Here is a 25,775-nt window from a genome sequence, read left to right as displayed (position 1 = left end):
ACATCCAACGAAGAGGCCTTGTGACCCTGGGGGGAGGGGAAGGTGGCCATTGGAGCTTCAGAACTGGGTCTTAAGTTCCTTTGGGTGCGTCTGTCATAACTTTGAATGGTCCCTAAGCAACTGGTTGTAAATCAAGGACTGCCTGTATTCCCAAAAGCCCCATTTCTGCATCTCGGATGGCAAAGACAGAGACAGGTTAGAATTAGAATGACAAGAGTTGGAAGGGACCTTGGAGGTCTTCTAGTCCAACCCCCTGCTCAGGCAGGAAACCCTATAGTATTTCACTCAAATGGCTGTCCAATCTTTTCTTAAAAACTTCCAGTATTGGAGCATTTACATCTTCTGAAGGCAAGTAGTTCCACTGATTAATGGTTCTGACTGTCAGGAAATTTCTCCTTAGTTCTAAGTTGCTTCTTTCCTTGATTAGTTTCCACCCATTGCTTCTTGTCCTGCCTTCTGGTTCTTTGAAGAATAGCTTGACTCCCTCTTCTTTGTGGCAGCCCCTTCAAATATTGGAAGACTGCTATCATGTCTCCCCTGGTCCTTCTCTTCACTAGACTAGCCATGCCCAGTTCCAGCAACCCGTTCATTGTATGTTTTAGTCTCCAGTCCCCTAATCATTTTGGTTGCTCTTCTCTGCACTCTTTCTAGAGTCTCCACATCTTTTTTACATTGTGGCAACCAAAACTGAATGCCGTATTCCAAGCGTGGCCTTATCGAAGCATCTAAAAGCTTATCTTCTGAGTGAAGGAACAGGAGTCCTACTTGAGGTGACAGAGGGATATTATCTTTCCCTGGCAGTGTCGACAAGTTTTTAAAAGATACCGCTTGGAGACTTGCATCTTGTTTTATTAAAACCATAACATGATATAGGAAAAGAGAACAAGAATACACCCCCGTGAAGTTTTGTCGCTGGAACCTCAAAACAACTGCTAAACCAAGGTGTAAATTTATAGAAAACAAAGCAAGCCCTTCGGTCTTTTGTGAAACATGGACTGTACAATAGTAAAACATTTCAGCTAGTTTAGCTGCCACGGTGAACTCCTTTCTCCTTACAATTTAGCATCCTTAAAAGAGACACATGCAAATTCCTTTTGTGCTCTTTTTAATGTGCTCTGAAAAGCTAATTTCTTGAAACAAGCCTCCCTTGCAAATATTCCATCTTCCGAGACCAGGAATATGAACCTTCTCCAATCCTGGCCCCTTCGAGACATGCACATTTTCATTCCCAGAATTCTCTGTTAACTATTAGAATGGCTAGGGAATTCTGGGAACTGAAGTCCACAAACTGCAAGTGTCCTTTGTTGGGGGAAGACATCGTCTGTACCAAGGAAATCCACTCAAGTTGAAAAGAACTGAGCAAACTCCAGCCAGAATGGAACGTATTTTAGCCGCTCCTTATCTGGACAAGTTCTGAATTGCCAGGATAAAGGATGAGAAGGGATGTGAAAGTACAGCCAAAATTATTCTACGTCTTGATTTCTTTTTTTAAAAAAAACGAAACAAGTGGTAGGAAGGAGAACTCTCTCCTCAAGTATCTCACTCCTAAGTATATGATTGAGAGTTCCAGCACATAAAACAAAATTCAGGCTTCAGGGAAAAATCTCTGGCTTCCAACTTAGTATCTTTATATATATAAAAAAAATCTGCTTGAGAATAATTAATACACTACAATTGAAGGATGTCTCAATGGGAGACGGACCTCCAATTCTGCAGTGCCCATCACAAGTATAACACTCCGCACATCCGATTAACGTTTTTTTCCCTGGGAAAGCAAAGAAGTAAGAACGAAGAGTAGAATGGCTGGTTTGATTGCAAATACAGAACTGGGAAATAAGAAATCAGCTGTAAAAATGAGGTAGATTATTCAAGACCTCCCAGCCCAGTTTATAGCAACTGAAAAGTGGGGAGGAACGTGAATTTTTGGGGAACGGGAAATCGCCTTAACCTTGAGAGCTTTAAAATGCATGGACTTCCAACTCCCAGAGTTCCCCAAACCAGAATTCTGGCTGGGGAATTCTGCTGGCTAGGGTATTCTGGGAGTTGAATTTCACTCGTTTTAAAGTTGCCAAGGTTAAGAAACGTTACTCTGAAAAAGAACGCATAAAAATGGTCCAATATTTTTCGTTCCGAAGAAGCAGGAGGGGGCAAAACAATTCATAGTGAAACCGACAATGCTCTGCGGAAATGAACAATTCCATCATGAAATTAACTAAAGCAGTTTCTTATTTTCCGACAGAGGAACTTAGAAAAATTCATTGAAAATGAAAAGACAGACTTCAGCCACACGAACCTACCCCAGAAATTGTGATAACGGTTTAAGCAATCAGGAATTCTTCTAATACTTCCGTTCTCAACTTTGCTACCATCGTATATCTAGGCCGGGGGGTTCTCCAACCTTGGCAACTTTAAGCCTGGTAGACTTCAACTCCCAGAATTCAGCTTTGTTGGCTGGGGAATTCTGGGAGTTGAAGTCCGCCAGGCTTAAAGTTGCCAAGGTTGGAGACCCTTGGTCTAGGCCAAACACCCTCCTCTTAGAATAATTGGTCAGGGAAAAGTGTTCACTTAATTTAACAGAGCCCATACATAACACTTCTAATCAGTGTTGCATTTGTCAACACAAGCCAGGATTGGGCGGGGATTATGGGATGCCATTTTTTTTCCTTTCCTGGGTGTTTTGTTCTTTCTTTCTGAAAAACGTGCATGTGGAAGGCATGAATGCGATTTGTCGAACTTGGCATTTTAAATACGAGCTTGGTTTTGTCTGCAAATGGTACGACCCACAGAGGTTTACCTACACCAGGGGTCTGCAAACTTGGCTCTTTTAAGACTTGTGGACTTCAACTCCCAGAGCAAAGCTGGCTGAGGAACTCTGGGAGTTGAAGTCCACAAGTCTTAAAAGAGCCAAGTTTGCAGACCCCTGACCTACACCAACAATGGGGACAAGCCGCATTTCTACTATCGTGAAATTGGAACTAACCTGGGTGAAAAACAGGACAAGTTTTTCCTTCTGTGAAACCCCCAAACTCCCTGCTAGGAAAATCAAGGTTTGCTGCTGTCGGGGTTCGGTGTACGTAGAAAGACATTTCCACAGGGAGAGGCCAAAAGATGCTCAGCCAGAACACATCCCCACAATGCCCTGGGAAGACGAAGGAGAGAAAGAGGAGTACCAATACTAAGTGGGTAGCGAGAAGGGCAAGAAATACAAAGGCGCGCGAAGAGATCTGTGAATTTGGCTCTGTACATTAACTTTTGTCATTGGTGAACCCTGGGCTCTTAATTTTAAGGGAGCGCCTTCTCCGTCCTGGAAGATGACCATAGCTCTGTTCCAGAGCAGCCCGCAGCAAGCGTTGCTTTCCGAAAGCAGACTGGCTTCTGACATGATAAGTGGGGGAAGAACTGGGTGGGGAAAGGGAAAAAAAAAAAATGCAACCAAAGACCATCCAAACCACCCTATGGTTGGAGGGCTTCAGAGAAAGGCAATTTCTCCCAACGGGAGTGCCCTGTTTCAACTAGTCAGGAAGCTAAGGATCTTCCCCCAAAAGAGACGAATATACATTATATACAAACTCCGGCAGGTAATCCTCCTACGCTCGCGGCACCACGACGTACGGCTGGTGGGGAATCAGCTTCTGCCGGTCATTGCAGTTGTAGATCCAACGGGGACGCACGAAGGAAAGGTTGGGGTTGTCATTCAGAGCCTGAAGCCAAAATTAAGGAAAGAGACCATTAAACAGTCTTGGAGCTGCTCATAGTGACATTTATAAATGTAAACAAACAAAACCCAGCCTATTTGTAGACAGAGACTGTCGAAGCTGGCTAATACTCATCATCATCTTTTAATGACCCCATAATCCCTTGCGGGGTGGAGTCCCTCCTTCTGGGCTAGTTTCCCCGAAGCTCTGAAAATCCCAGCTCACCTCATCAAATGTGTCATCCCATTCTTGAGCCGTGATCACATAGTTTACACGCTCATTCATGTAGTCCTCCAGTTCTCTGCAAGAAGTCAAAATGAGCGCTCTTTAGAGAGTGTTTTCTGCTTCTCTAGAGACAAGAAAGGACGAGTCCCCCCCAACTCCTGGTCCATAGACTGGTACCAGTCCGCAGCCCGTTGGGAATCAAGAGTGTGCAAAGCTGCATATATATTATATACACACGAGTTTGGGTGAAGAGTTGATTCTCTCTTTCTCTCTCTCTCCTTTTCTCTCTCTCTCTCCCCTTCTCACTCTCTTGCTTTCTCTCTCTCTCTCTCTCTCTCATCAACTCTTCACCCAAACTGTCAAAGCAGATGAATATATATATCAGAGTAATATCAGAGGCTGCAGTGATCCTCCAGAAATGAATCACATAATTTAGATAGAGTTGTAATAAAAGAAAACAAAATTGAAATTCTCTAATTACAGCTTGAAAATCGTTGACAGCAAATTTAAGTAACATGCAGTGAGATACTTGAGATGACAGTTTGATTTTCTGAATAGACTATAGATTAGGAGTAATAAATGCAGCATCATATTTAGGCACTGGGAGAGCCCTACAGCAGGCGTCTCCAACCATGGCAACTTTAAGCCTGGAGGACTTCAACTCCTTCAATTCTGGGAGTTGAAGTCCTCCAGGCTTAAAGTTGCCAAGGTTGGAGACCCCTGCCCTACAGTTATATTCTGGCAAAAACTCACCCATTAAAAGCTATAATGTAGCGATTCAAGAGGCGTCGTTCCTGAGAAGGGAATTCACCATAAAGGAAGAAGCATTTGCCCACAAACAGATCTGGGAAGGAAAAGCAAAGATCCTGTAAAAGTGGAAGGAAGAACAGGACAACCCAAACATAGCCATTCGTTCTCTAATCATTCAGCCAGTTTCATCTAGTGGTTTAAGGCAGCAGGCTAGAGACCAGGAAATGGTGAGTTCTAGTCCTGCCTCAGGCATGAAAGCCAACTGGGTGACTTTGGGCCAGTCACACACTCTCTCTCTCAGAACCTCACTTAAAAACTGCACCCCTTAGCAATTTGTGTGCAGTGCTCTATAGCGTCGTTTTGAGGGCAGGAGTTGAAAGAGTTTATATCCAGGATGCGAGGGGTCTGTAAATATTTTCACAGCCCTCTTTTTGACTCGTGCAATATACAGGCCCTCAATGGAAGGCAGGTTGGTAGCAATTGTCTTTTTATGTACACTGAGAGCATCTGCACCAAAGACAAATTCCTTGTGTGTCCAATCATACTTGGCCAATAAAAATTCTATTCTATTCTGTTTTCTATGGATGTTACGGTTCCAACTATGGTCGTAAGTCAGGGGCTACCTGTCAGCTTTGGAAGCCGTATCAGGCCGGAAGCTTCCGTGCTGCCACTTTCTTATGTGTGGGAAAGTAGGAGGGGGGAATTTAGTAGGGGGAATGTATTTAGACAAAATAGCATTCTTCCTGTCGGTCAAGGTCAGGCCAATCCTGCATCTGGAGAAGGAGTGGTCGGAGTGCTGTCTCGAGATGGGACAGTTGGCGATTGGAGTATGTGATCGACTGAGGAGTGAGGGGATGGTTTTGGGGGGTTTTGATTTACTAAGGGAAAACCTGGACCTCTCAAGATTCGGGTTTTCCCAGATGTGCCACTTTAGATCGGGTCTGGACAAACCTGGAAGTTCTGGGATAGGCTGATCTGGCTCCGCCTGTTCCTCAACATCTGTGTTCTCGTCAGTGGAACCCGCGTAGGGGTCGCTGTCTGGTTCCGGAACGATCCTCCGTCCGCCTTGCTGCTTTTTGCGGTGTTCCTCTTCAACTCTGAAGCCAGAGGAGAGACGGAATCAGATCCACTCACAAACCCCAAAAGGGCCTCCAGGCTTCAACCCACAGAATTTACAACGGCAAGCCCTGTTTCAGTTATTAAGTGATACAGCCAGCGCAGGATGGGTTAACTATGGCAGGGATCACTCGGACCAACCTCCTTAACTCGTCATCGGTGTCACCAGACCCTTCGTCTCCGTTGTCTTGAAGACCTAAGAGGCAACAGAGAAGGCAGAGAGGAAACATCAGCGATCTCTTTTATGTCCCCACTGTTCAAATTGCTGGGTCCTGATGACTGGTAGAAAGAGGATGGCTGATGAGCTGTCCCAGAGAAGCAAGAATTCTTCATTAACACACTTCATTAAGTGTGGCAAGGCCAGACTTGGAATACTGCATCGGGTTTTGGTCACCACGATGTAAAAAAAGATGCGGAGACTCTAGAAAGAGTGCCGAGAAAGAGCAACAAAGATGATTAGGGGACTGGAGGCTAAAACATGTGAAGAACAGTTGCAGGAACTGGGTATGTCTAGTTTAGTGAAGAGAAGGACTAGGGGAGACATGATAGCAGTGTTCCAATATCTGAGGGGCTGCTCCAAAGAAGAGGGGGTCAACTCATTCTCCAAAGCAACTGAGGGCAGGACAAGAAGCAATGGGTGGAAACTCATCAAGGAGAGAAGCAACTTAGAACTAAGAAGAAATTTCCTGACAGTGAGAACAATTAATAAGTGGAACAACTTGCCTCCAGAAGTTGTGAATGCTCCAACACTCAAAGATTTTAAGAAGATGTTGGATAACCATTTGTCTGAAGTGGTGTAGGGTTTCCTGCCTAGGCAGGGGGTTGGACTAGAAGGCCTCCAAGGTCTCTTCCAATAGAATTCATTCTATTCTATTCTATTCTATTCTATTCTATTCTATTCTATTCTATTCTATTCTATTCTATTCTATTCTATTCTATTCTATTCTCAACAATCTCCACAAGGTTATTCAGTTGAGTCAGAGCCATGAGTCTGGAAGGTGGTTAGATGTGAAATAAATTAACCTCAAGGACATATGTGACAGAAGTAGGACAAAAGGCAACTGAATATAAATCTGAAAACCTTTTTCCAAAAGCCCCTGTATCTGGAAGAGTGCATCCAAGGATTCTTTTTGTTCGTTTGTTTTGCGTATGCCCTAACACGGAGGAAGGAAACACTCGGTATTCAACTTAAATTGAAATTGCAGAAGTTGACACTGTATTATTCTTGTTTTATTCTTTCTATAATCCATTCCTTTACTGATATGAGTAAATGTTGACTATTTTATTTTATTTATTTATTTTAAAAAAACCCAATCTCTACAAGATGGATAGAGAGCCACCTGATTCTTGGTTTCAACCACCCATGCCCCACTCGCCCCCCCACCAGCTCCACTCCTGCCAACGAAGGATTCTGCGGGAGCCACATTCCCTTGCATTCCCACATTATGGCCCACTCTACCTGCCAATTTCTCGTCGCCGCTGGATGCCCTTGAATGGTTGTGGATGTTGCTGTTGTGAGAGGTGGTGGGCTCCTCCTCTTCCTCCCCGGAAGACACTCTGGGTGGCACCGCCTGCTTTACTTTGGGGCTGGTGGCAGGCTTAACTTGGTGGTTGGGGCTGGGCACGCTTGTTTTCTGGCACAGAAAAGACAGGACTCCATTAAAGGGGAAGGCAAACTCAACTGCAGCCAAGTTTTTGAACATTTCTCGGTCATCGAATTCTGATCATTTATAAATTTTTTAATTAAATTTTAATTGAGTTATACTCCGCTGTAATTATTTCTATAGTTAACTCGAGACAGTGAATATAGCCAGCACACTTTCCTCCCCCTATATTCCCCAGAATAACAACTCTGTTGGTCAACTGGGCTGAGAGGAAGTGACTGGCCCAAAGTCACCCAGCTGGCTTTCATGGCTAAAGCGAGACTAGAACTCACAGTCTCCGGGTGACTGGCCCAAAGTCACCCAGCTGGCTTTCATGGATAAGGGAGGACTAGAACTCACGGTTCCTTGCTTTCTAGCCTGGTGCCTTAACCACTAGACTAAACTGGCTCTCCCCACAAAGGTTCCCGATATATTCCTGACAAAGGCAAAACACTCTTAAAGGATTAGAATCGCATGACTTACACTAATGTCCAGGTTGCAAAATAACAGGCAATTCAGGTAATAAAAACCTACAATGGAACGCACTATATACCGCAGTAATGGAAAGGTCCCCCAAACAAAACGCATCTCACCTACCTGTTGAGGAGTCAAAGGTCTGCGAGGTGGAGCTGGGGTCTCCTCCTCACTCTCCTCTTCCTTTTCACTGCTGGACGAGTCTGGGCCACCCATCACGTACCTAAGAAAGGAAGCCTGCCAGTTATAGTCTGAAATGGAAACGGAGCAGAAACCCACCTAGCTCCTGTTCCCCTTGACAACTCACCTTTTGCAGGGTAAGCACCGACGGGTACGGTGGCAGTCCAGGATCCATTCTTTCCGTACAATGATGCCCCCGAGCCCTTTCACCTGGCTGTATTTGGGGGTGTTGGCAAAGGCACAGCTAGACGGAGAAAGAGAGTCATTTAGCATTGAAGGAGCCATTGCAATCTATCAGGCACCAGTATGAAACCAGCCAGCTTTGTCTAGTGATAAAGGCAGCAGGAAAAAAAACCAGGAGACTGGGATTTCTAGTCCTACTTTAGGCATGAAAGCACACTGGGCCAATCCCCAGGTGACTATGAGATCTAGTCTCGCCTTAGGCATGAAAGCACACTGGGTGACTTTGGGCCAATCCCCAGGTGACTGAGTTCTAGTCCCGCCTTAGGCGTGAAAGCACACTGGGTGACTTTGGGCCAATCCTCAGGTGACTATGAGTTCTAGTCCCGCCTTGGGCGTGAAAGCACACTGGGTGATTTTGGGCCAATCCCCAGGTGACTATGAGTTCTAGTCCCGCCTTAGGTGTGAAAGCACACTGGGTGACTTTGGGCCAATCCCCAGGTGACTATGAGTTCTAGTCCCGCCTTAGGCGTGAAAGCACACTGAGTGACTTTGGGCCAATCCCAATCCCTATTCATTCACATTTCATTTTGACCCTCCTTCGGCATTTTTTAAAAATCCTTTTTTAAAATTATTCTATTCCACTATTTCCTCGATATTAGTGTAACTTGATATTAGAGTTGGCCATGGTGAATTGGCCGAGGCAAATTGTTACAGACCCTAGCAAAATTGGGAGTCTCTTTAAGTTCTTCTTTTACCAAAAAGGAAGCTGAGGTCTTGGGCTCCCTAAGTAGAGCATTTGAGGTTGAAATGGCTTAACTTTTCTGGAATTGGGAGTTGCGGGTGGGGGTGGGGGGGAACCATGCATGTTTTAGGAAGGTAGTACCAGACACCTACATGAGGTGAGTGCTGTCAGGGGACCAGTCTGGACGGTACTTGGCCCCCATCTCCAAGGCCTTGTCCCTTAATTCAGAGCGAAAGGGGTTCTGGAAGCCGCTCAGCACGAAGACGGTACCCTGTAGGAGTTGTTGGAAAGACCCGTTTGCTGCCGTCTCCTCTGAAGACTGTGTGGGAAGAGCTTTTTTGAAAGGCAGCGTCTTCTGGGGAGGAGACGTGGAGAGAGAAACTGCAAATCAACAAAGACAAAATGCAAAGGTTAGGTAAGAGGCAAGTCCGAACTGTTGCTCATTCTTTTGATGTAAATTACCCAGCCTACAGTAAGAGTAACAGTCAGTGCTTAGAAATCCAACATCAAAAAACGAGTGACGTGCTCAAAAACATTTACATCAAACGAATTTGCTTGATGTATTTTTTGGGTCATTTGTTTTGCTGCTTCCTTTTGTGTTAGTTTGCATTTTAATATTTGACTCTGGAACTTAATAAAGATATAATAGTAATAATAGCAATAGCACCCAAGACTTATATACCGTGGCAGGCCTAGATCCTGAAGGCACAAAGGGTCTTCACAGTGCTTTTACAGCCCTCTCTAAGCAGTTTACAGAGTCAGCCTGTTGCCCCCAACAATCTGGGTCCTCATTTTACCCACCTCGGAAGGACGGAAGGCTCGAGTCAACCTTGAGCCTGGTGAGATTCGAACTGCCAAATTGCAGGCAGCCAGCAGTCAGCAGAATTAGCCTGCAGGACTGCACTCTAACCACTGCGCCACCGTGGCTCATAATAATAAAGTAACCAGCTGAAAACCTTTGGGTTCAGGGCTACCGCTTGTACAACTGCTTATAATTTTATCTTAATATTGTTTGCCATTCAGGGACACTTGTTGAGACAGTTGGCCACGCAAATAGACTATTCATTAAATAAATAGATTAATTTTTTTTAAAAATGTTCTGTACTGCATGGAGTTTTCAACTTGCAAGTTTCCCCCTTTCTTCACACACCTTTGTGTTTTTTGGAAGGTGGGTGTGTAACACGGGCCTTATCAGGGTTAGCTTTCTTGGTTGCTGATGAAAGGCCAGCATTTTCTTTGCTGAACTCAAACTTCCTTTTGACTGGGGTGGGTTCCTGCAAAGACAAGAAAACTTCAGGCTGCAACTAATCCTAAAATACTTGGGACAGAAGCTTCTCCCAACTTCATTGGATTTACTTCTAAGACAAATATGGGCTTACGGATCCTTTTTAAGATTGGCTGTAAATAATTCTAGGACCTGTGCTGCTGCTCTGGCCCACGAATGAACTATGCTCATGTGCCTAGAGAGGCAACACAGTAAGACTGCGGAACAGAAGTACAAATAGTCCTTTCTTAACAACAGTTAACTGGGAACGGAATTCCGGTCGCTAAGTGACAACGGTCATAAAAACGCATTATGATAAGACCATACCAATTTAGGACAGCAGTTCCAGCACTTCTAGTTGCCATGATTAAACAAGGCATACAACATTTGCGACCACCTGCCGGGTTCCTCATGGACTCCGCTTGTGAAAAGCCGATGGTGAAGGTTGCAAATAGAGATCACGTGAGCATAGGATGCCGCAAGGACATGACCAGGGGTGAAATCCAGCAGGTTCTGACAGGTTCTGGAGAACCGGTAGCAGAAATTTTGAGCAGTTCGGAGAACTGGCAAATACCACCTCTGGCTGGCCCCAGGGTGGGGTGGGAATGGAGATTTTGCAATATCTTTTCCCCAGGGAGTGGGGAGGGAATGGGGATTTTGCAGTATCCTTCCCCTGCCGCGCCCACCAAGCCACACCACACCCACCAAGCCACGCCCACAGAACCGGTAGTAAAAAAAAATTGGATTTCACCACTGGGACATGACTCTCCCAAGCCAAGTCAGATCACAATCACATGAATGTGGCAATGCTGTTAATGGTTGCAGCTACGAGGCCCAGTCATAAGTACTACTTGGCTAAAGAAGGAATTTATTTTCGTTTCTTGGACAGCAAATTAGAGAAAGGAAAAAGGTTGGAATGTGGCCACTTTTGCCCCCCACCCCCCGCCCCCCACATGGCTTCTATTTCCTCTTCTTTACCTTGGGTGGCATTTTGGTGGTGGGTTTGTCCACCGCTGATGCTGAAGAGTCAGGAGAAAGAGATCTGTTGGTCTGTAGTGAGGCGGCAGCATAACTGGGTGAAGGCTGGTCATTCTGAGATGCTGCAAGAATAGTAATTATTATCAGCATCATGTTTCCAGTCTCGATGTGGATACCTTATACATACATGCAGAAAACACCACAAATGCTAAAGAGCAGATAAAGCGTTAGAACGGACACTTTCAGCTGGGAAAAAAAAAGTTTGAAGAATGGCCAAACGAAGAAAGAAACCGATTACACTTTTAGTCTTCTCATCGTTCCCAGCACCCATCTCCTTCCACTTATGACTGCATGGCTGTAACTTGGTTGCTTGCATCCTTACGATTTATATTGATATTGTTTCCTAGTACGATTTGATTGTTCATTTGTACCCAATGACTATCATTAAGTGTTGTACCTTATGATTCTTGACAAATGTATCTTGTCTTTTATGTACACTGAGAGCATCTGCACCAAAGACAAATTCCTTGTGTGTCCAATCACACTTGGCCAATAAAGAATTCTAATCTAATCTAATCTAATCTATTTGATCAGATTCTATTTGGTAATAGCGATTAGTATTATTAATAGACCCTGCATTCCAAGGGCAAACCTCACATTATCAGCTTCTAAGTTACAGCAGAGAAAGACTACTGCCTCCTATTGGCTGGATGATAACTAATAACTGTGATCTGTGGCTTTTAGGTAGGATTAAAAAGAACGTGTGAGAATTACCTTTAGGAGGGGAGACCAGGGGTTTACTGGCACGGCTGAAAAAGAGAGCACCGGGTTTCAGAGAGCTGGAGTTGCTGTCGTCCTCCTTCACCTTAAACTGGCCCAATTTGGTGACCTTCTGATGCAGGTGGAACAAAAAGAGAACGAGATACCCAGATTTTAAAGAAGCATTGTAGTGTTGTGGCCCGCCAGCAGAGCGGGCAGCAGATTCGGACAGTGAGGAGGTTGGGGAGGAACATGGGCCAGTCCTGGAGTCTGGGAAAGGCTCTGTGTCCGAGGCAGAGAGGGGGTCAGGGCCAGATGCCAGTTATCAGCTGCCTTTGGAGTCAGACATCAGAGAGGCAGACGAACAGCTAGAGCCTGTTCCCAGTGTGCGCATGCGCAGTTGCCAGACGAAGGGAACAGCTAAAGAACAAAGGTCGACTCAGGAGTAAGGCCACAGGTGGACGATGAATGGCCCCTCCCAGAGGGAATAAAAGAGGAGCGAAAGGGGAGTGGAGTTTGCAGGAGGCAATTAGTTTGCCTAATCGGTTTGTGACTCTCTGAGACTCTTTGCCAAGTTTTGAAGATATTGGCATGGCAACTCTCCGAGCCAGATAAGGTCTGTGACTGTAAATTCTCCCTTGAAAGACTTTGCTGGATGGGAATGAGAGGAATTCACAGTAACTTAATAAAAAGGGGTTTTTTGTCAGGACAAAGAGTCTGCTCCATGCTCTTGGGAAGCCTAGATCAGAACACACAGATGTTGGAAGGGATCACGTGACTCAAGGTGATGCTCACCGGTGAAGCCGCTTTGGAATGTGTCTCGCTGCTGTCTGGAGGAGAATGGAACCTCACGAAGGAAAGGCCATAAGCCAGAGACTGAAGAGAGAAGGAAGAGGATTCAGATTTCGGCAAATCGGGCAGCCATAAGCAATTGTCGTTCTGTGCGTGCAACTGCCTTCTCTAATGACAGACATCATTCCCTCCAGAGTTGGGACACAAACCAGCTTTGTAACAGAAGGCAGATAAATCTACGAGTGGCTAAAAAAAATATGTTAGAAACAAACTAGCATTACGATAGCCTTCTCGGGGGACATATGCAAGGGTGGAGGCTTCAGCTTCTACAAGTCCCAACTCCAAAGAAATCTGAAAACTGAAATCGGGAAGGTTCCCTGGTGGGCTTAATAAATCAACAGGATGGTTCGACCTATTGAGAGCTTGCAATTTTCTCTTCCTATCAACCCTTAGGGCACGGGCTCAATCCAGGGATGAAATGCTCCCGGTTCGGACCGGATCGCCTGAGCCGGTAGCGATGGCGGCGGGTGGTTCAGAGAACCAGTAGCAAAAATCCCTGCCCCCCCCCCAATGCCTAGCTGAGCTGCACGATCATCAGAGGGTTGTTGTTGTTTTTTACTTTTAAAAGCAGTTTGTCTTCGGCCGAAAAAAATGCTTTTAAAAGTAAAAAAAAAAGCCTCTGATGATCGCGCGCTCAGCTGGGATCGTCAGAACCTTTTAAAAGCTTCAGTCAAAAATGTTGTAGAAAAAATGCTTTTAAAAGTTAAAAAAAAAAAAAGTTGGCCACGTCCACCCAGTCACATTACCCCCACCCCCACCAAGCCACACCCACAGAAAGGGTAGTAACAAATTTTACAAAGCTAGCTGAGGAATTCTGGGAGTTGAAGTCCACAAGTCTTAAAGGGACCAAGGTTGGAGATCCCTGCCTTAGCAAGCCTCTGAGGAAGAAATAAATGCAGGAGTCCAAGGCAAACTCCGGCCAGCATCCCCTATATTTCGTTTCCAGAATATAAACCTTGGTATACGGCTGGGTACAAACAATCTTAACTCGGTCCCACTTCTTCTCAGCTGTTGCCTTCACCAGTTTATCTGGCCCAAACATACGGACTCTGTTCACGTTGGTGCTACTCTTGCTCTCTGAGGGGGACATGAAGGAGGATGTAACCAACAGCACCTGAGATGGAATGGAAAGCACAACAGTGGAGATCAAGAGAGACAGGTTTTTTTGAAAATACATTGCTCACTAAATTCCAGTCTTAATCCAGAAGTAAAGGTAAAAAGGTAAAGGTTCCTCTAGCACAGGGGTCTGCAAACTTGGCTCTTTTAAGACTTGTGGACTTCTACTCCCAGAGATCTGGGAGTTGAAGTCTACAAGTCTTAAAAGAGCCAAGTTTGCAGAGCCCTGCCGTAGCACATATGTGCTAGCTGTTCCCGACTCTAGGGGGCGGTGCTCATCTCCGTTTCAAAGCTGAAGAGCCAGCGCTGTCCGAAGACGTCTCCATGGTCATATGGCCGGCATGATTCAACGCCAAAGGCGCATGGAATGCTGTTCCCTTCCCACCAAAGGTGGTCCCTATTTTTCTACTTGCATTTTTTACCTGCTTTCGAACTGCTAGGTTGGCAGAAATTGGGACAAGTCACGAGAGCTCACCCCGTTACGCGGCGCTTGGGATTCGAACCGCCGAACTGCCGACCTTTCGATCGACAAGCTCAGAGTCTTAGCCGCTGAGCCATCGCATCCCTTTTAATCCTTATAATCCAGAAGAGTCCTCCCCAAACTGCCTTGAGAGCAAAGTCACAGAACATCAATTCAGAATTGGGGCTCTTGAGGGAAAAGGATCTCTTACACACAGGAAAAATCACGACATGGATAATAAACACAGTGTTGTGACCCCCTCCCCCTCCGACGACCGGGTCAAGGAAGTCCGTATCAAACGTGGCAACGAAGCCTCTGCAGCTTTCCAAATTCCTTCGAGGTTTATCAGGGCAGGCAGGAGTCCAAGTTGTGACTCCGATATCAGCAAACTAGATGAGACTTTGCTTGACTCAAGGTTGGAATGCCAAAAGCAGGTCCTTTATATAGGCTCCAAGACTCAGCATTTATCCAGGCCTGCCCCTCCCTTCCTTTTGCTGGCATCACCTCTCAGATCTCCGGAAGCGAGGATCCTCCCACTTTGAATTCTCTTCAGCTGGATCTGCTGTCAGTAATTCCAGCACGTGGCTGGCTTCCTGCTCACATGCTGTAGGAGTGAAGTTTATCGGGCTTGTCTGTTCACTCCTGACATCCTCTCTGGGCATGGGGCCAGGGCCGGGGGCTGGAAGCATGACAGGCCGTTCATCTTCATTATCAGACTCGGAGTCTGATAACAGGCCCGGATGGAGACGGGAGGGGCCCGGCTGAGGAGGGAGGACGAGGCACAACACACAGGGAGGAAAAGCAGGGTCCCTCTTGTGCCTCTAGTGCAGGGATGTCAAACTCGCGACATGTTGTCGTCACATGACGTATCGCAATATTTCCCTCCCCCCTTCGCTAAAATGGGGGTGGGCATGGCCAGCACATGACGCATCCGGCCTGTGGGCCGCAAGTTTGACACCCCTGCTCTAGTGTTTTGCCGAAACTGCTAAGCAATCAGCCTGTGTGGAGCCACACACACCTGTATTCAAATGATGTTTGGTTGACATTGCTGGAATTCGTGACTGTAGATATTCAAATGGGACAAAGGAAATAATACCAAACCCCCTTCACTGAAGCCACAAAAAGTACTACTTCCATGCTGCGATGGCAACTTTCGGACGACACCAAATTCACTCACCTCATAATTCTGCTCACTGGAGGAGGCAGAGCTGCCAGCCAGCACTTCCACAAAGGCAGAGCCTTCATTGCCAATATCGATGCTGTGAATCTGCTCCTCTTTTTCAAACTGTCAGGGGAGGAGAGTACAGTAGGAGAAATGTGGAAAATGCAGGAAAGGAATCCTACAGGCCCAGGTCTTAACGCAGGGGACTTCAACCTTGGCAACTTTAAGCCTGGCGGACTTCAACTCCCAGAATTCCCCAGCCAGCAAAGCTGGCTGTGGAATTCTAGGAGTTGAAGTCCGCCAGGCTTAAAGTTGCCAAGGTTGAAGACCCCTGTCTTAACGATTAATTATTGATTTAACCAACTATGCCCCAACCATGTAGATGAGCCATGCTAACAGCAAATAAAACTACCCTATACTAAATCAGGATCGAGCTCGTTATGATCCAATTTGACTGACAGCGATTATTTAAGACAGACAAGTTGTCTTTTTGCAGTTTTTTCTAAGATCTTAACAGTAGATAATTTTAAGGAGACTGGTGGACGGCTGAGCATATAGTGATACACGGCAAAACCATGATGAACTAAATAAGAGAATTATGAAGAAATTCCAAACACTACCTGAAAGGCATTTATTTCTGTTATATACATATACATATACATGTATGTATACGTAAAGGTAAAGGTTCCCCTTGCACATATGTGCTAGTCATTCCCGACTCTAGGGGCTGGTGCTCATCTCCGTTTCAAAGCCGAAGAGCCAGCGCTGTCCGAAGACGTCTCCATGGTCATGTGGCCGGCATGACTCAACGCCAAAGGCGCATGGAACGCTGTTACCTTCCCACCAAAAGGTGGGCCCTATTTTTTCTACTTGCATTTTTTACGTGCTTTCGCACTGCTAGGTTGGCAGAAGCTGGGACGGGTAACAGGAGCTCACCCCGTTACGCGGCACCAGGGATTCGAACCGCTGAACTGCCGACCTTTCGATCGACAAGCTCAGCGCCTAACTACTAAGCCACCGCGTCCCTACACATGTATGTATACATATACACATACATATACATATACATATATATATATATATATATATATATATATATATATAGGTCTTTGGTTGTTCGGGTTTTCTCCCGTGTAAAATTGGAAGTGTCTTGGCGACGTTTCGAAGTCTCATTCGTCATCTTCAGGCTTCAACCGTGCTTCTGGGAGCAATGTGTGATCGCAGCTGTTTCTTCCTTTTAACTGCTAGTGGGATTTGAACTGATTGGGTGGGAGCTTGGCTGTGCTCTGATTGGATGGGGGGTTTGTGCTCTGATTGGCTGGGGGTGTGTCCTGTGTTGGTGGGGGCTTGTTTGTGCTCAGTTTAGTCTGTGTTGCAGGGGGATTTGAGCTGGTGAGCTGCATAGCTGTTGTTTGGCTTTGTGGTCGTGCTACATCTTCATAGTGGGTGTCAGTCTGCTGCATGTATGGATTGGAGGGGTTTGAAATGGCTAATGTTGCAGCTGCGGTCTGGCTTCTGGTCCTTGGTCGTGCTTCATGATCAGTGTGGGTTTGGGTCTGCTTTCTGGGTGGATGTGCGGTGGTGACATCCTGTGTGGACCTCGTGAGTGTGGGTCTGGTGTCATTCCTCGTGTTAGGGACTCGTTTGTCAATAAGGGCGGGTTTCCAAATGGCTGGTAGGCGGGAGGTGTATATATATATATATATATATATATATATATATAGAGAGAGAGAGAGAGAGAGAGAGAGAGAGAGAGAGAAATTGGGCTTGAAGAACTATAATTTATACGGACATGGCTCTAACAGTATTAATATGCTTACAGCAAGTTATCGTAGTGCAAGTTATTCCAACAACTGCAGAAACTGTTGGGGACTTGATCTCACCAAGGGAGTAGCGGTAACTCACTTGTAATATGACCGAGACTTGCTTTTCCCCAGCCTGGGCAGCCTTCCACTTGCGATAGGTGTCAGCCTTGAGCAGGTTCTCAGCACAATGAGTCTGGGGACAGGAGAAGAGGCCAAATGAAGGGCAAGAAAACAATCCTACTATCCATACACCCCTTCTTTACTCCTCCTTAGCCACTTTTCCATTCCTCCTCCCCAATGGTCTTAGACTGGGTTTACCCAGCACATTTCAACTTTAAATCCATCAGAAAGCACCATGGCTTTGTTCTCTTTCTCTTCTTGTTTCTCTTTCTTTTTTTTTCTTTTTTTAGGTAGGTGACAGGATTAGAAGCTAGATAGGAAAGGAAGATAAAGTCGTTTAATAAAGGGTGACATGATTAAAAGCTGGAATAAGAGATAGATATAAGAGGAAACTTTAACGTATATATATATTTATATAACAAAATGAAAGCAACAAGAGAAAATGTGGAATGATTGAACAATGATAGACTGCAACATAATATGTGTATTATTATTAGAATTACATAAGCTGATAGAATGTAATAATTATGATTAACTTGATTAGTTTAATTTGCATTAGAATGTAGGACACCCAGGTGCCACACTGTTCATGAATTGATTTTGAGGTATTTATTTAAAAAAAAAACTTGTAGAATTTTTTTTAAAAAAAGTATTGTTTGCTCTCTTCTGGCATTTTTCAATCTCGGCAGCATTAAGTTGTGTGGATTTCAATTCCCAGAATTCCTTAGCTAGCTTGTGGGAAATTGAAACCACATATCTTAAAAGTGTTGTGACCCCCTCCCCCTCCGACGACCGGGTCAAGGAAGTCCGTATCAAACGTGGCAACGAAGCCTCTGCAGCTTTCCAAATTCCTTCGAGGTTTATCAGGGCAGGCAGGAGTCCAAGTTGTGACTCCGATATCAGCAAACTAGATGAGACTTTGCTTGACTCAAGGTTGGAATGCCAAAAGCAGGTCCTTTATAGGCTCCATGACTCAGCATTTATCCAGGCCTGCCCCTCCCTTCCTTCTGCTGGCGTCACCTCTCAGATCTCCGGAAGCGAGGATCCTCCCACTTTGATTTCTCTTCAGCTGGATCTGCTGTCAGTAATTCCAGCACGTGGCTGGCTTCCTGCTCACACGCTGTAGGAGTGCAGTTTATCGGGCTTGTCTGTTCACTCCTCTCTGGGCATGGGGCCAGGGCCGGGGGCTGGAGGCATGACAGGCCGTTCATCTTCATTATCAGACTCGGAATCTGATAACAGGCCCGGGTGGAGACGGGGGGGGGGGGGCCCGGCTGAGGAGAGGAGGGAGGACGAGGCACAACACAGGAGGAAAAGCAGGGTCCCTCTTGTGCCTCTAGTGCAGGGATGTCAAACTCGCGACATGTTGTCGCCACATGACGATCGCAATATTTCCTCCCCTTCTCTAAAATGGGGTGGGCATGGCCAGAACATGACGCATCCGCCTGTGGGCCGCAAGTTTGACACCCTGCTCTAGTGTTTTGCCGAAACTGCTAAGCAATCAGCCTGTGTGAGCCACACACACCTGTATTCAAATGATGTTTGGTTGACATTGCTGGAATTCGTGACTGTAGATATTCAAATGGGACAAAGGAAATAATACCAAACCCCCTTCACTGAAGCCACAAAAAGTACTACTTCCATGCTGCGATGGCAACTTTCGGACGACACCAAATTCACTCACCTCATAATTCTGCTCACTGGAGGAGGCAGAGCTGCCAGCCAGCACTTCCACAAAGGCAGAGCCTTCATTGCCAATATCGATGCTGTGAATCTGCTCCTCTTTTTCAAACTGTCAGGGGAGGAGAGTACAGTAGGAGAAATGTGGAAAATGCAGGAAAGGAATCCTACAGGCCCAGGTCTTAACGCAGGGGACTTCAACCTTGGCAACTTTAAGCCTGGCGGACTTCAACTCCCAGAATTCCCCAGCCAGCAAAGCTGGCTGTGGAATTCTAGGAGTTGAAGTCCGCCAGGCTTAAAGTTGCCAAGGTTGAAGACCCCTGTCTTAACGATTAATTATTGATTTAACCAACTATGCCCCAACCATGTAGATGAGCCATGCTAACAGCAAATAAAACTACCCTATACTAAATCAGGATCGAGCTCGTTATGATCCAATTTGACTGACAGCGATTATTTAAGACAGACAAGTTGTCTTTTTGCAGTTTTTTCTAAGATCTTAACAGTAGATAATTTTAAGGAGACTGGTGGACGGCTGAGCATATAGTGATACACGGCAAAACCATGATGAACTAAATAAGAGAATTATGAAGAAATTCCAAACACTACCTGAAAGGCATTTATTTCTGTTATATACATATACATATACATATACATGTATGTATACGTAAAGGTAAAGGTTCCCCTTGCACATATGTGCTAGTCATTCCCGACTCTAGGGGCTGGTGCTCATCTCCGTTTCAAAGCCGAAGAGCCAGCGCTGTCCGAAGACGTCTCCATGGTCATGTGGCCGGCATGACTCAACGCCAAAGGCGCATGGAACGCTGTTACCTTCCCACCAAAAGGTGGGCCCTATTTTTTCTACTTGCATTTTTTACGTGCTTTCGCACTGCTAGGTTGGCAGAAGCTGGGACGGGTAACAGGAGCTCACCCCGTTACGCGGCACCAGGGATTCGAACCGCTGAACTGCCGACCTTTCGATCGACAAGCTCAGCGCCTAACTACTAAGCCACCGCGTCCCTACACATGTATGTATACATATACACATACATATACATATACATATATATATATATATATATATATATATATAGGTCTTTGGTTGTTCGGGTTTTCTCCCGTGTAAAATTGGAAGTGTCTTGGCGACGTTTCGACGAAGTCTCATTCGTCATCTTCAGGCTTCAGCTTCGTGCTTCTGGGAGCAATGTGTGATCGCAGCTGTTTCTTCCTTTTAACTGCTAGTGGGGATTTGAACTGATTGGGTGGGAGCTTGGCTGTGCTCTGATTGGATGGGGGGGGTTTTGTGCTCTGATTGGCTGGGGGTGTGTCCTGTGTTGGTGGGGGCTTGTTTGTGCTCAGTTTAGTCTGTGTTGCAGGGGGATTTGAGCTGGTGAGCTGCATAGCTGTTGTTTGGCTTTGTGGTCGTGCTACATCTTCATAGTGGGTGTCAGTCTGCTGCATGTATGGATTGGAGGGGTTTGAAATGGCTAATGTTGCAGCTGCGGTCTGGCTTCTGGTCCTTGGTCGTGCTTCATGATCAGTGTGGGTTTGGGTCTGCTTTCTGGGTGGATGTGCGGTGGTGACATCCTGTGTGGACCTCGTGAGTGTGGGTCTGGTGTCATTCCTCGTGTTAGGGACTCGTTTGTCAATAAGGGCGGGTTTCCAAATGGCTGGTAGGCGGGAGGTGTATATATATATATATATATATATATATATATATATATATATATAGAGAGAGAGAGAGAGAGAGAGAGAGAGAAATTGGGCTTGAAGAACTATAATTTATACGGACATGGCTCTAACAGTATTAATATGCTTACAGCAAGTTATCGTAGTGCAAGTTATTCCAACAACTGCAGAAACTGTTGGGGACTTGATCTCACCAAGGGAGTAGCGGTAACTCACTTGTAATATGACCGAGACTTGCTTTTCCCCAGCCTGGGCAGCCTTCCACTTGCGATAGGTGTCAGCCTTGAGCAGGTTCTCAGCACAATGAGTCTGGGGACAGGAGAAGAGGCCAAATGAAGGGCAAGAAAACAATCCTACTATCCATACACCCCTTCTTTACTCCTCCTTAGCCACTTTTCCATTCCTCCTCCCCAATGGTCTTAGACTGGGTTTACCCAGCACATTTCAACTTTAAATCCATCAGAAAGCACCATGGCTTTGTTCTCTTCTCTTCTTGTTTCTCTTCTTTTTTTTTTCTTTTTAGGTAGGTGACAGGATTAGAAGCTAGATAGGAAAGGAAGATAAAGTCGTTTAATAAAGGGTGACATGATTAAAAGCTGGAATAAGAGATAGATATAAGAGGAAACTTTAACGTATATATATATTTATATAACAAAATGAAAGCAACAAGAGAAAATGTGGAATGATTGAACAATGATAGACTGCAACATAATATGTGTATTATTATTAGAATTACATAAGCTGATAGAATGTAATAATTATGATTAACTTGATTAGTTTAATTTGCATTAGAATGTAGGACACCCAGGTGCCACACTGTTCATGAATTGATTTTGAGGTATTTATTTAAAAAAAAAACTTGTAGAATTTTTTTTAAAAAAAGTATTGTTTGCTCTCTTCTGGCATTTTTCAATCTCGGCAGCATTAAGTTGTGTGGATTTCAATTCCCAGAATTCCTTAGCTAGCTTGTGGGAAATTGAAACCCACATATCTTAAAAGTGTTGTGACCTACACAAGACTCACTTAGGCATAGAAAGCACACTTAGTCTTAAACAAACCTATTTTATTATAACAGCTGGGAATTACTTCATTCCCAGATTAGTCCAAATTAATTCCAAAACAAAAGTCCTTCAGAAAGTGTCTTTCGGCCTTATCACAAACCTTTGTCTTCTTTGGCACCCTGCCAAAGGCTTTTCTTGGCAAAGCCCCACAAACTTCAGAAACAAGAGACGCAGAATCAAAATAGATGTAGCAACGTTGCTTTTCTACAAAGAGCCCAAGAGCCGATGCTGCTTTTTTAAGCCTTATGGGAGGGGCCAATCATCTCCTGGCCTTACTCCTGAGTCGTCCTTTTTGCTTTAGCTGCTCTTGCCTTCTTGCATGCAGCTCTTCGTATGCATGCACTAGGAACAGGCTCCGGAGTCCATGCATCGCTCCCAGATGGCCCTGGCCCCACCTCTGCCTCCGACACAGACCCCTCATCTGGGCCTTTCCCTGACTCCAAGACTGACCCATTGTCCTCCCCAGCTCCTCACTGTCCGACTCCACTGCTAGCTGCATGGGCTGCTGGCGGACCACAACAAAAAGTTGCTGAGGTTGAGCAACCCAACTGAGCTCTAATCTGGCTTTCAGTAATGCAATGGCCTAACTTCACAAAACAGGCAAAACAAACCATTCCAAACCCAGTTCAGTCAAGGGTGTTATGCTAACCCAGCATAATTGGGTTCAATTGCGATAGTAAGTCGAGGACTACCTATACTATCACAATCATAAGCCATCTATTCCCCAAGAGGCAAGCTGGTAATGGTAGACTCGCAGACATCCCTTTTTTCGCCCCCTTTCTTTTTCTTCCCCTCTCTGTCTCTTTTTGGTTAGGTTCACCCAACACACCAAGCCCTAAAATGAGGGTATCACAATGGTTTGTTCCTATTATATCCCAGATGCTCAATGTCTATGGAGATTCTCAGTCTATCCAGTTCACGGTTGTTCCCAAAGGTTCTTTTTCAAGAGGTAACTGGACTTGTTTTTTTTTCTTTTGAAGACGTTTGGTTTCTCAGTCCAAGAAGCTTCTTCGGCTCTGCCTGGATAGTGGGGAATGGAAGGATTTATACACCTTGCAGACAGCTGGTCATTTGCATCCTTTTAGCGAGTCATTAAGGTCACCTGGGGATTTATCTGGGTCATTAGGTTGCAAATGGCTGTGGAGCCTTCTTGGAACTGCGAAAAGGACTGTGTTGAAGACAGGAGATAGATGATGTCGTATCCTCCCCCTCTGTCAAGAGATGGCCATTTTGACATCCATGGCCTCTTTGACCCTCTTTTTCAAAACCAGTGATCCTCTCTGTCCAAAATGTGGGCTTTGCTGCCTTCAAAAGAGCAGCCTGGGTCTTTTTAATTGCAGATGGGACTGCTGAATCTTCTCCTGATGGGTTTGTTCTACAATTTATATTGATATTGATTGTTTCCTAGTATGATTTGATTGCTTATTTGTACCCTATGACTATCATTAAGTGTTGTACCTTATGATTCTTGACAAATGTATCTTGTCTTTTTATCTACACTGAGAGCATATGGACCAAAGACAAATTCCTTATGTCACACTTGGCCAATAAAGAATAGAATGAATAAAATAGAAGAATAGAAGAACAGAACAGGAATAGGAATAGGAATAGAATAGCATTGCATTCAATTCCTACTCTACTCTACTCTACTCTATTCTGCCATGCACTTATGAAGTGGCTGTTTTGTTTCCCCCATCGCTTCTCATCCAAGAAGCTTTAGAAGTCGAGCACCCTTGAGATCCCAGATGTTGAAACCAGTCATCCAGGTTAGGGCTTAATAGGGCAATAGTTGGTTTTCCCCATTCATCCTGACGACCACTGCTGGATTCCTTCCAACACGTTGGAGCCCAAAGTAGCCATTCTGGCTTTTGTCTGGTCTAGGTCCTCCACTCCTCCATTCGCAGCAGAATACCTTATGCCACCAGACTTGAAATTTTGGCCTTAGACAACTTAGAACTTCGCCGCCTTCGGTCAACGCTAAGCGTAGTACATAAAATCATCTGCTACAATGTCCTCCTACCTATCAATGACTTCAACTTCAACCACAACAATAAGTGAGCACACAATAGATACAAACTTAAGATAAATCACTCCAAACTCGATTGCAGAAAATACGACTTCAGCAACAGAGTGGTCAATGCCTGGAAGGCACTACCTGACTCTGTGGTTTCATCCCCAAACCCCCAAAATTTTAGACCAGGGGGGTCTCCAAACTTGGAATCTTTTAAGACTTGTGGACTTCAACTCCCAGAATTTCCCAGAATTCCAGACATGCTGGCTGGGGAATTCTGGGAGTTGAAGTCCACAAGTCTTCAAAGTTTTCAAGTTTGGAGACCTCTGCCTTAAAAGACTGTCTACTGTTGAGCTCAGCCTATTCCTTAGAGGTCTGTAAGGGGGCGTGCCTAAGCGCAGCAGCGTGCCTACCGTCCTTGTCCAACCGTCCCCCTTTTATTCGTAACCACCCCATGTATTCATAATCACGTTGATACACTTCACGTATTCACAATCATGCTTATGCTTTTATATGGAATCTTATATATGCTTGATAAAATAAATAAGTAATAAATAAAGGTATCGTTAAGGAACACAACCGTGGCCTTGTCCAGTGTAGAGCTGCATTGCCTGTACCAGGGGTCTCCAACTTTGGCCACTTTAAGCCTGGAGGATTTCAACTCCCAGAATTCCAGACATGCTGGCTGGGGAATTCTGGGAGTTGAAGTCCACAAGTCTTAAAAGTGTTCAAGTTTGGAGACCTCTGCCTTAAAGACTGTCTACTGTTGAGCTCAGTCTATTCCAAAGAGGTCTGTAAGGGGCGTGCCTAAGCGTCCCCCTTTTATTCGTAACCACCCCATGTATTCATAATCATATTGATACGCTTCATGTATTCATGTTTAGGCTTTTATATGGAATCTTATAGATGCTTGACGAAATAAAATAAAATAAATAAATAAATAAATAAAGGTATCGTTAAGGAACAAAGCAACCGTGGCTTTGTCCAGTGTAGGGCTGCATTGCCTGCACCAGAGTTCTCCAAGCTTGGCCACTTTAAGCCTGGAGGACTTCAACTCCCAGAATCCCCCAGCCAGCAAAGCTGGCTGGGGGATTCTGGGAGTTGAAGTCCTCCAGGCTTAAAGTGGCCAAGCTTGGAGAACCCTGGCTTGTACGGTTTCTCTCCACCTCAGAATCCACCGGGAGGCTCTTCCAGGGCCCACCGCCCTCATATCCGACTCCCCGCCCCCCACACTTCCACGCCGCCTCACAATGGCTGCCTCCACCCCCACAACTTAACAGGCCCATCTCCCCGCTGCCTTGCTCCCCGAGCGGAAGCCGCCGCCGCCGACCCCCGTTGGAAGCCGCGCTACCGTGTCGGAGCTGCTCGCGGAGACCACATGTCGGATCTCGATCTCCGGCATCGCCCCGCCACTTTCTGTCACCCGCCGCCGTCACCCGGCAGCAAAACTCCGCCAAGTGCCGGAAACGGCCGCTCTTCCCCCCAACCCGACGCTCGTCTCTATGATCCCTCCCCGCTTTTTGTCCCAGGCATCTCTCCGCGCGCAAACTCAAATCGACCGACTTTTCTAGGGCGAGCGGAGGGACTTGGGGGAGGGAAATGAAACTCGTGGCGCATGCTCAGATTCGCGCTTTTCCGGTCGTGACGCTATGGCGCCGAAGCGCGGTCTTCGCTTCTGCGCATGCGGTTTCCTTTCTGCGGGGGGGGGGTTGTTAGATTTTTTTTTTCCTCCAAAAATTTGGACGTTTTTGAGGCGCGTTTGGAACTTCACTTCCCAGAATTCCTCAGCCAGCATTGTCTTTTTTGAGGA

At 45.6% G+C, this 25,775-nt stretch overlaps 1 protein-coding gene across 1 annotated transcript; it reads right to left on the bottom strand.

Moving 5' to 3' along the window:
• Positions 1-833: 833 nt before the first annotated feature.
• Positions 834-25,445, bottom strand: XRCC1 (X-ray repair cross complementing 1). The gene is made up of 17 exons (XM_058195037.1): positions 25,317-25,445; positions 21,110-21,202; positions 19,209-19,316; positions 13,817-13,975; positions 12,805-12,885; positions 12,025-12,142; positions 11,251-11,372; positions 10,159-10,282; positions 9,161-9,389; positions 8,211-8,327; positions 8,027-8,126; positions 7,246-7,420; positions 5,928-5,982; positions 5,622-5,767; positions 4,674-4,764; positions 3,921-3,996; positions 834-3,701 (listed from the first exon to the last, which is right to left on the bottom strand). Exons 1-17 carry the CDS (start codon positions 25,365-25,367, stop codon positions 3,588-3,590), a joined length of 1,959 nt encoding a protein of 652 aa, XP_058051020.1. The 5' UTR covers positions 25,368-25,445; the 3' UTR covers positions 834-3,587.
• Positions 25,446-25,775: the final 330 nt, after the last annotated feature.

This window comes from Ahaetulla prasina, chromosome 10 (assembly GCF_028640845.1).
Source record: "Ahaetulla prasina isolate Xishuangbanna chromosome 10, ASM2864084v1, whole genome shotgun sequence".
NCBI lineage: Eukaryota > Metazoa > Chordata > Lepidosauria > Squamata > Colubridae > Ahaetulla > Ahaetulla prasina.
Note: the sequence above shows the minus strand (reverse complement) of the source record. Positions and strands in the feature narration are given on the sequence as shown.

Coding starts and splice junctions, on each gene's coding strand:
- XRCC1 (XM_058195037.1), bottom strand. CDS start 25,367: ATGCCGGAGATCGAGATCCGACATGTGGTCTCCGCGAGCAGCTCCGAC. Junction 12,143..12,804: donor ATTCCAAAGCGGCTTCACCG/GTGAGCATCACC, acceptor CACCTGCATCAG/AAGGTCACCAAATTGGGCCA. Junction 9,390..10,158: donor ACCTTCCAAAAAACACAAAG/GTGTGTGAAGAA, acceptor GTTGATTTGCAG/TTTCTCTCTCCACGTCTCCT.